The 10,612-nt window shown below is 44.1% G+C and overlaps 1 protein-coding gene across 2 annotated transcripts; it reads right to left on the bottom strand.

Annotated features, from left to right (window-relative positions):
- Positions 1–1,065: 1,065 nt before the first annotated feature.
- LOC124668181 (chloride channel protein CLC-e-like) lies at positions 1,066–8,068 on the bottom strand. 2 transcript variants are annotated; one of them, XR_006991590.1, is made up of 8 exons: positions 7,958–8,068; positions 6,093–6,480; positions 5,029–5,226; positions 4,008–4,474; positions 3,097–3,639; positions 1,789–2,009; positions 1,527–1,656; positions 1,066–1,431 (listed from the first exon to the last, which is right to left on the bottom strand). XR_006991590.1 is itself a non-coding variant. In XM_047205358.1 (7 exons), exons 1-7 carry the CDS (start codon positions 8,042–8,044, stop codon positions 1,596–1,598), a joined length of 1,965 nt encoding a protein of 654 aa, XP_047061314.1. In that variant the 5' UTR covers positions 8,045–8,068; the 3' UTR covers positions 1,066–1,595. The 2 variants fall into 2 exon arrangements, 1 of the variants encoding a protein (XP_047061314.1); XM_047205358.1 differs by having other exon boundaries at positions 1,066–1,656.
- Positions 8,069–10,612: the final 2,544 nt, after the last annotated feature.

The following is a 10,612-nucleotide window of genomic DNA, read 5'->3' as shown; positions in this document are numbered from 1 at the left end:
ATGGGGATCTTCTTCGACACCGCGACAATCCACGCGGAACCTGGGTTTAATCTCCGGAATCTAGTTCAACAAATACTTCAGGTCTTCGTCCACCGATCTTGCCGTCAGAGTTGAAGTCTATTTTTGTTTGTGCGTGCTTAATTTTTCTTCTTGAAGCTCTTTCGTCTACTCCGACGTATCGGCGGACAACTTCTACACACCGATCGATCACGGAGGCCTTCTCTACTACTCCATCCAACTATGGCGCGCATGGCTCATGGTGGTTCTTTTCTTCGCACGTCCGGTACTGGCAACCCTGGTGCATGCCTTCATCCCGGCGCGCTCCCGAGTTCTGCAAGATATGCAGCGTGTCTCCTACTACTTCTACCACAACAAATTCCTCCTTCCGAGCGTCTTCCCGGGATCAACGACGACAGCGACCAAAACACCATCTACCTCAACTACATTCTACAAGGCGATTACATCAAACACGGCACCATCGCCATGACAACAACGGCTACATCGGCATCAAGGCTATACCACGTACTCGGCTTCTTCTCCAGTTGGACATCAAGGCTATACCACGTACTCGGCTTCTTCTCCAGTTGGACCGTCCGCGTTACTACCGATCCAACTGCGGGGTGTTAGAGTATATCACATCTAGCCTATATTTGGTAGTTTAAGATTGTACTCCAATTCTATCTCTACTAAGCTTCTTGCCCTTCAAGTCTTCTCTACTATATAAACAGCCCGAGACACTCGATGTAATCACCAATTATCATAGATTCAATACTCAATTCTACAATGCACAAACCACATTTATTGCAAAGTTTCAATCCTTACACTATAAAAGAAAAAAAATCGACCATGTAGCTTTTCTTCAACCAAATGTGACATGATTACATGTTACAACTCATGCACCACATTTTTATTCGAAAATGAGGTATACCCTGGTCTCTGCATTGATTCAACCGTAATACTCAAAAGATTCTGCCAACCAAACAGACCTATTAAGCAAACTCAGCTCATTAATTCATACTAACACGGAATAGACAAAAAGAAAAGTGAGTGTGACATAGCTTGCTCTTATTGCCTAACTGTTCAGCTTCTTATTCAAGTGCCCGTGCACTGGTCCAATAATAGATGAACATAATCTATGTTGTTTTGCACAAGAAAAAGTGAACAATGGTATACACAAGTTAGAGGCAAGTTTCTGGGACCTAATGAATAAACAACCTGTACCACGTTCCTGCAACCAAAACTCAGCCATGCACTTGCGCTTGCCCGTGCACATACAGAGAATGAGGGCATTCACTTTCTAAATCACATTCTTGATGCAGGCGTTTTGCATTCTCAAGAGACTTCTGCCTTGAAATGTGTTTTGGTATCAGCTACTTATTGGTGTTATCCACTACTGTATTTGGGAGAACTCTTGCTTGAAAACTCCTTGCTCTGTAAAAGGAAAGAATGATACAGCTTATCACTTGGCAGAACGAGATTGATCTTCTTTGGCAATAGAGCTATTGCAATAAATAAACCAAAGTTACCAATCAAAGCTAGTCAAATAGATTCCTTGGCTCTTGACTTAGTCAGGAAAATGACTAAGTCAGTCTGCATCATCTCTCTTCCTTTCTTATCTCAGATGTGGAACTGAAAAATTCTTTTGCTGCCAAAGCTCTGAAAGAGAACATAACATCGAAGGGAATAAAAACACTGTTGATTATAAGTTGGAATGCAAATAATACGTCACATTACTCATTACTAACAGTTGAAATCTGGAAAGGGAATTCTCAAAATATTTAATTTTACCTTCGAGCAATGGTGATGCACTCTCTATCGACAAAACCAATCAAGAGTCCTCCATCCTGATGATCAGAATGTTCTGAAACTACAGGAACTTGATCCACTCCATGAGAATCCATAATCTTTTCAGCTGTGGTAAGTGGCATCTGAGGTGTCACAGACCACATTTTACACCTAACGTCTCCACAAACATGAGATACCAGACAATCCTGTAGCTGTACCTGTACCTGTTCCAGCATTAACAGAGAATGTACAAAAATTAATGGCCATTGACAACAGACATTATATAAAGTTAGGCAAACTTAACATCCTCTGAATTACCATTTGACCTCTCAAGAAAATAAGAATCCCAACTTATTCCCACTGTTTATGTAAAACCTTTGAAGTTTGAAGTAAACATGAATCAAAACTTCAGCGTTGAGAAATACCTTTCCAAAACAATGTTGATAAATATGACAGATATAGCAATCCTATTAGGACATGGAGAGATGTGGCTAAGGGACTCATGTACTAACTCCATTCCATAAGGATCCTACTTTCACTGAAGGATGACAGGTAGCAAAACCAAAAAAAAAAAAAAAGGCCATAGACGACCCAATCCAAGTAATCACTAATCAATAGAACCCGACCAAGCTAGAAATAATTAGGACGCCATAGGATCAGAGCCTAGGTTATTCTTTAGGGCAATACTTGTATATGGGAAGGATCTAAAGGTCCTAAGATGATAGTTTGTTAGTTGTTATGTGATTTATTTATTTTTGAAATGGGAAGCTTAGCCCCAGCCTCTGCATCAAAGTGGTGCACACAGCCTTCAATTATGTGATGGTTTGTGAGTTGCTTATTTCATGTATCTGAATTGTAATGTGGTGTACAGGGTTAGACTGAGTACCGTACGCTTTTGGTTCTGAATCCAAACAGCCATATGGAAGCAACTACTACATATGCTATATTTGTAATGTGGTGTACACGTTAGACTGAGTATCAGTTAAAAAAGTTAGACTGAGTATCAGTTAAAAATAAAGGGTTAGACTGAGTATGGTGCCCTTTGGTTCTGTATCTAGAAGCATATGGAAGCAAATCCAGAATAGGCATATGGATTCTCTAAAAAAAAGGCATATGGAAGCAACTAAATTCTACTACATACACTAGTTATATGTAAAATGAAACTGAGGCAGGTGGTGTTCTGTTACTTGAAACCAATACTAACGGAAAGAAGGGTCCATGAATAAGACAATGGCATATCTGATAGGCTAAAACCATCAAGGTTCAAGAAATTGATGAAATGAACCAGTGGAAAATGGTTGTTATTCCCACCTCAGTTTGCATCCTGGTGGTTTTAGAAGTTCTGCAGAAATCTTGGAAATCTTTTAGTGTTAGCAAGCCTACTAGAGATTTATTGCTCTCAGTGATCATAACAAAGGGTTGCTTCTCCGCAAGCATAAGATTTAGTGCCTCGACTACTGAAGTTTTCACTGAGACAGAAATACATTTAGTTTTCATAGCCTCGGCAACATTAAGATTTTCCAGCATGTCAGAATCTCTGGCATCATAGACACAAAGTGAGCTTTCAAGTTTACATAAGTCTGCGGTAGAATCAGAACTATCCGCAGAAGTGGCTTGTTGAGTTTGAGAGGACACAATTTTGCCCTCTAAGAGAGTTCTTGTTTTCTCCTCCGAAAAATCCAGCTTGGCCTTACTGCTCGTGGAGAACCTTTGAGGAGAAGCAATCCAAGATGATAGTCCAACAGCACCAAGCAAAGGTAGAACTATACGATAGTCCTGTGTAAGCTCGAACAGTAGAAGGACAGATGTTAGAGGCACCTTGCATACACCGGCAAGTGTAGCTGCCATACCTACCTGCAAAGATGAGAAAAAGGAAAACACGCATAAACAATGGTAGCATTGATTGCTTAATATCCTCAGCAGTATAGCAGAACATAAGAGTACAACTGGCAAAAAGTTAAAATGAAAAACTGCTGAGCAGTGACTACAAAATAATCAGGAGAGATGGGAATGCCACCACATATGAGTATTATTAGCCGTACATACAGAGAGAGAGAGAGAGAGAGAGAGAGAGAGAGAGAGAGAGAGAGAGAGATCGAAGTGCTCCCTCCGTTGCAAAGTTTACAAAGTTTGATTCTTGAGATCTACTGGTCCTCTCCAAGAAACAATGGAAGGAGTAGTTGCCCAGAAGAAAGATAAGATTGCTTTGATGGACATATTACCAGGCCATATGCTTGAGGTGATGCCACGTCTAGGAAAGGGACATGAAACAGTGCTTCAGATCCAGTAAATGTAAACCTCATAAACTTCCCATATGCCATGCCTGTAGCTGCACCAATAAAAAGGGATGGTGCATAATAACCCCCAACCAATCCAAAAGCCCTGCACAAAGATGTCGCCAATATTTTTACTCCAATGAGCTGAACCAATACAGATGCTGAGAGACCACTCGTAAAAGGCCGTGATTCCAGTAAAATATCAACATTCTCAAAGCCCCAGTACAGAACTTCGGGGTACATAAGAGCTAGAAGACCAACAATAAGGCCACCCAAGGCAGGGGATGCAGCCCTCGGTAATCCAGTTGCCTTTTGTAAACTTTCAACTGTGTCCATAGTTAGTGCTGTACACCTAGATAGTGTGATTGAAACCAAGCCACAAAAGATGCCCAGCAAGAGATACAGAGGAAGTTCTGACATTTATGAAGTCATGTATAAATATCCTCATACTTTCATTCTCTGGATCATAGAAAACAAATTGTAAAAAGAAGATACCATTTGAAGTCACTAAGACCAACCTATAATTGGGAGGATTGTAATTTGTAGGGGCTTATATGACTATAAAAGGCCAAACAAATTGTAAAACAGCAGATGGCTTTAGGAGAATCAGGTATTCAAGAACCAAACTGCGCAACTGGGAGCCAACTGATCCAACTTTAGCAACTTTTCAGAGTTTTTCGTTTGGTGTCCTATTTTAATGCTATCTTGTAATAAAACACATGGCCGTGTGCATCCGAGGATGCAGAGCCCGGGAGGCTGGTCATTCCTTTCCGAAATAAATTGGTTGAGGGCATGACATATTTTATTTTGACATATTAGTTATTTGGGAAGTGTTATGCAGTAGGAAGAAGTTATAACAGAAGATAATTCATCATAAGAAATGTGACACCTAACCGCAAATACCGCAGAATATACTCTGTATTCATACAGAAAGCTGCAAATATCAATTATAGTGAAGACAAGGTACCTGTCGGAGAGCGAAAATCATATTCTGGAACAGTGAAAGCAGGATCAGAACCAAGACCAATCTCTGAAACAACAGACGCTATCACTGCACTGAGGATCACCATAGGTGTTGAATTGGAAAGGGATGAAGAATCCTCAGATGAAGGCCACAAAACAGACTCCACCGCAAAGAAACACCCAGCAACAGCAGCATTGAAACCTAAAATACAAGGAAATCACCTGAAAATATGAGTAAGATGGAATCAGAAAGCAGAAGGCGCAGTTTTTTTTTTTACTTTGTCTGCTGGACATGTTGATCATTTCAGAGTACTCATAACAGGTGATTTTTTTTCTCAACAAACCATAACAGGTAAATCTAATACTTGCTGCTGGTTAAAGGTAGGTGACAATGTGACATAGGAACATGTCCCATAAATTCCACCAAGCGATGCAACCATGCAGCTAAGTTATAGCTATCTTCACTCTTATAAAGATCAGAAGTTGGTGGCGATCCATTCACCCTTATGAGATTACCTCTTTAGCTGGCAAGAAATCAATTACCATAATTATCATATATTTTATGTAGTAGACATGTATTGTTAACTTTTGATTAATTGTTTAGATTATTATATAATTATAAGTAAAAAAATTAGTTCGCAAAAAGTGAAAGACTATGATGACAAAAGGGCAACAGCTCAATCGATGTAGAAAATATTTGTAGTGGCGCACGAGCATTTGGCTGGTCAGTACAAAAACCTATAGAGTATAGGTAATTAAGTAATTACTAATTGCAATAGGCAAGCAACAACAACAGCAACATCAAATCCTTTTTCCCACGCAAATTGTGGTGGGCTAATTGCAATAGGAAAGCATCGAAATGAAAATATACGTGGAGAAAATTTTCTACAGTGAACTGGAATTCTGATGATTATATAACATGTTGGTTCAAAATTATTTGAAATAATAAATATGAATAAGTCAGGTAAAATATCACATGCTTACACGGTTACCCCATGGTTAATGCATCATATCTATAGCAAAAACCTTGCGATAAAATATATGAACAAGAAGGGATCACAAATTTACCCGATGCAATGCCAGCTGCTGACCCAGCTGCCACAAGAGACAGCTTCTTTCCCCCTTCCCACCCAAACACATTTCCAAATCCTTTCGCTATAGCAGAACCTATCTCGACACTGGGTCCCTCAGGCCCCAAAGAGTTGCCAGTTCCGAGCGTGAAAGATGCTGCCACAGCTTTCAAGAATGGCCTAAATACACCCTTTATATTAGATACAGTGCCATCTGAGTTCGTTTTGATAGAACTTCTTAGCGTATTCAACCCTCCAACTATGATGCCTCCACTGACTGGAACAAGTATCACCCTCTGCCAAATTTCACCAGTGGGTTCCTCCCTCAACCACGAAGCGCCTCGTAACGGTATGCCATCCCAAAGCAGGTCACGTATTTCATGAACCTGTGACAAAAGAATACAAATTAACATCTCAAGCAGCAATAACAGATACTTAAACTTTTTCGAGAAAACACAAAAAGCCTTTGCGTTTCATTTCATTGAAAAGAGAGAGAGTTTTACAAGACTCCTAGGAAGTAAAGAAATACAGCTCAGTGAACGTCGCAGGTCTGCGGCAGAAGCTATCTCGGACCGGGGGCACCGGCTCTAGCCAAAAGCGCAGCTTCATCTTTGATGCGCGAGACAATGGCGTCGTCAGTAGGTTGGGCACCGTCGAAGACGCATTTGTTAGAAGTGTGATGGAGGCCAGGCGCTTGCGCATTGGTTTCAACGTCTCACGTTTGACGCCGTGCCACCATTCGATCAGCAATGCTTGTCGCTCCGGTGGTTGGCAGGGCACACGGAGCCAAGGTAGGACGTGCCAGACCTGACGGGAGAAGGGGCAAGCCGTCAGCAGGTACGGTATGGTTTCCAACTCCTGATCACAGAGGAGACACCGTGGGTGGTGTTGGAGTCATCTGCGTTGCAATCGTGCCGCTGTCCAGCAGATACTTAAACTAACAGTATGAATATAACACTGACTTCTCATGGTAGCAAAATGTACCCAAAATGCCAAATTTTCAAACTGTATCATTTGGACTTGACACCTGCAGCTTCGGGTTCATCCATATTTTGATGAACACCTGCAGCATCCGGAATTTGGACCCTTACCAAAGACGGGGTGTCACATCCTGTACCGTGGCATAACATCTCGTCATGATAAACTTGACACATTTTCAGCCTAAGACCATGTTGGCCAGGCACCGTGAATCAGGTCGAATACTCGAATGGTAGGAAAGGGAACCAAAGGGGGGGTACATGAAAGAGTTTGGAGTTACCTTGCTTGGTTTATTCATTGGCACAACTCCCTCTCATGTATATGAGGCAGTCTAAACAGATACTCTGACCCACTTCCTAACAAATTCCAAATTCAGAATTCAACCCATATAACTTTAAGGCGTCTATAGCCATAGCAAGCAATCAAATTGTTCAGCTAGGAATGGTTGCTTCCAAGCTGGTAGTATCCTAGGCCCAGGTGGACCAGTGTTGGCATCGTGTCCCAGCTAGACACGGCTCTTTTGTCAATTTGGACATTTCATGGGGCTATCGTAATTTGAGGTGGCAGAAATAGTTAGGCTTTTGGAATTAACCATGTGTGTTGGAGAAATGAGCACAATGATTCCGAGTCTCAAATATTTGTGTGCATTCCTATATTCAGCATCAATGTCCATCCAACCCTATTAATACAAACCTAATCGGGCTAGAACTTTGGCAGGGGTGGCCCTCATTTTTAAGGGGAAGGAGAAGTATATATGAGGAACATAGTTAAATTCGCTTCAGCAACCAACACATATACTGTACATACAAGTTCGCACGGACTCGTGAATCTATTTCAAAATTTAGAAAGAATCAAACTAGAGTCAGTCAGTTAGCAAGCGGCTACCGAGAGATTGAAGAGGACGACGGAGACGCCGGTGAGAAGGCCGACGAGGCAGGCGGCGAGCGTGACGAGGTCGAGGCCGGGCGCCATCTCCTCCACGGACGCCTTCAGCTGCTCCCCCCGCCGAGCCTCGGCCTCCTCGTCCTCCGCTCCGCACCGAACCCGAAGGCGCACGCCCCCGCGCCGGCTACCGGGCAGCAAGGGGCGGACCGCTGCGCGGAGGAGGCGGGGAGGAGGCGGATACGCGGACGAGGCGAGCAGGAGACGCTGGGAGCACGGGGTCGCTGCCGGCGCCATGGATTCGAAATTGCGGGAACTGGTACCCGGATTGATAACCGACTATCTCATCACTGATTTTCTGGTTGCCTGGCCGCTGCTATGGATTGGAGGACAAAAGGCTTCCAGGCCTTTCCGGACGGAGGGGGCCGTTTTTTGCAGTTCAGTTTCTTCTCGCCATATTGTGGTGGACATGAAGCCGCTACGTGCTCCATTATCCTCTCTTTGTCTCCTTCTCTTTTAGCTTCTCCCTCTATTAGGGAAGAAGAATATATAGCTGGTTTATTAACATAAAACCGGCCAAACAATGGTACAAGCATCTTCGCTGACCGTGCCGCACACACAACCACCTGATTACCCATAGAAGATGCACACACGCCACACGAACACACGCCACACGAAAGTGAAGATCGGCATTGAGGTTGCCCACCAGCGTCATCACTCTGCAGCGAGTTCGACTTCCCCAAAGAAGAGACCAAGAGACAAGATCTCGCGGAAGTGGCATTGTGAAGCTCAAGCCAGCCTAAACCAAATAGGAAGCTCCTCGTGTACGGGATGCCAGCTCCGACTCTGATGACAAGCTCCGGAGTTGGGGATGCATACCACGCCGAAGAAGAACTTCACAAATGAAGAGGCTCGAAGAACATCGCAGTTCCGAATTCATAACAAGCGAATGCCAACATGAAGAAACTCAGAGAAGCCAGGCTAGGAAGCCAAGTAACCATCACTAATCAACGCAGTCATCACCACACAAGTTCTTTCCCAACTCCAAATGTGAACCCAGGCAACCTTACCCTTCTTCCCGACACATCTTCCCTAGGCAGACCTCCTTCTCAGCAGCGACCTCACTCATGCCGGCGCTCTCCTGGTTCTTTCCTGGCACTTGGCACATACGTTCAGGTACAACGCTAGCTTGAAGAGTAGGTACCACTCGATGATGGAGAGATCTGAATTGGCGTTTTCAGGAAGGAGGATGGTGTCCCCCCAAGCAACCTAGCGCCACCGTTCCCCCCCCCCCCACGCAACCTAGCACCGCCGTCCCGCCACCTTGACCACCGCAGACAGCATCACAACGAACCCTTTCCCATTCAGATCCGGGAGATTCGCTGTAAGAGCAAGATCCATATCCGGTGTTTTGTGTGTTTGATGACAACACTCGAATGAATTTAACCGTGCGCAAAGATTGTCTTTGATAGATTTGCAAAGTGTATGGTGCCCTCGCTGAACACATTATGATCGGAAGACTGAAGCGTAGTTCTTAGGTTTTCTGGTTTTGTGTGTGTGTCGCGAGGTAACAAGGTAGGAGAGGAAAAGAGGAAAAGCGAGTTTCAGCCATAGCGGTACTACCGGTACTAGGAGCGGTAGTACCGCTACCCTACTGGTACCGCTCGGAGGTACCGCTCTGGAGGTTTCTCACGCAAATGTCTCACAGAACAAGTTACGGTACCTTGAGCGGTAGTACCATAACTAAAGTACCATAACTAAAGTTACGGCAGTACCGCTTCGGTACCGCTGCGGTACCGCTTGGGATCCAGTAAGGTTTGGAGTCCATTGTGGTACCTCGAGCGGTACCGCGAGCGGTAGTACCGCTATGTGTCCACGTGGACAAGTTCTGTGGGGATTTCGAATCCAGAGCGGTAGTACCGCTTACCAAAGCGGTAGTACCGCTTAGGCAGAAACTGCACATAACGGTTAGATTTGAGGAGACCTATATAAAGGCTCTTTCTTCCCCAACTCGTTTTTAGCTCTTCTCTCTCTCTCCTCCATTGTTGCTGAGCTCAAACTGAGTGGATCTCCCTACCTACCCAATCAATCTTGCTCATACTTTGAGGAGTGGTGGAGGAGAACCCGATCTATCGTTCTACCGAGAGAAATTTCACCAATTCGTGGTAGTCCTTAGTGGATCTTGGTGGTAGGGTTCCTATGGTGGGATCTTGGAAGAAGTGCACCTATGGAGGCTAGCTTCGTGTTGTGCTAGCCCCTGTTGACGTGGGAGTTGGCAATCTTTATGGTGTAACTTTTCTTCAGATCCCCGTCAAAGGCGCCAGAAAACAGTCTTGATAACGCGTGAAGCACACGTCCGTTGGGAACCCCAAGAGGAAGGTGTGATGCGTACAGCAGCAAGTTTTCCCTCAGAAAGAAACCAAGGTTATCGAACCAGTAGGAGATGAAGGCCATGTGAAGGTTGTTGGTGAAGGAGTGTAGTGCGGCGCAACACCGGGGATTCCGGCGCCAACGTGGAACCTGCACAACACAATCAAAATACTTTGCCCCAACTTAACAGTGAGGTTGTCAATCTCACCGGCTTGCTGTAAACAAAGGATTAAACGTATGGTGTGGAAAATGATGTTTGTTTGCAACGAGCAGCAGAGAACAATGATT

Source organism: Lolium rigidum, chromosome 6, assembly GCF_022539505.1.
Source record: "Lolium rigidum isolate FL_2022 chromosome 6, APGP_CSIRO_Lrig_0.1, whole genome shotgun sequence".
Taxonomy (NCBI): domain Eukaryota; kingdom Viridiplantae; phylum Streptophyta; class Magnoliopsida; order Poales; family Poaceae; genus Lolium; species Lolium rigidum.
The sequence above is the reverse complement of the archived record's forward strand: the minus strand, read 5'-3'. Positions and strand labels throughout refer to the sequence as shown.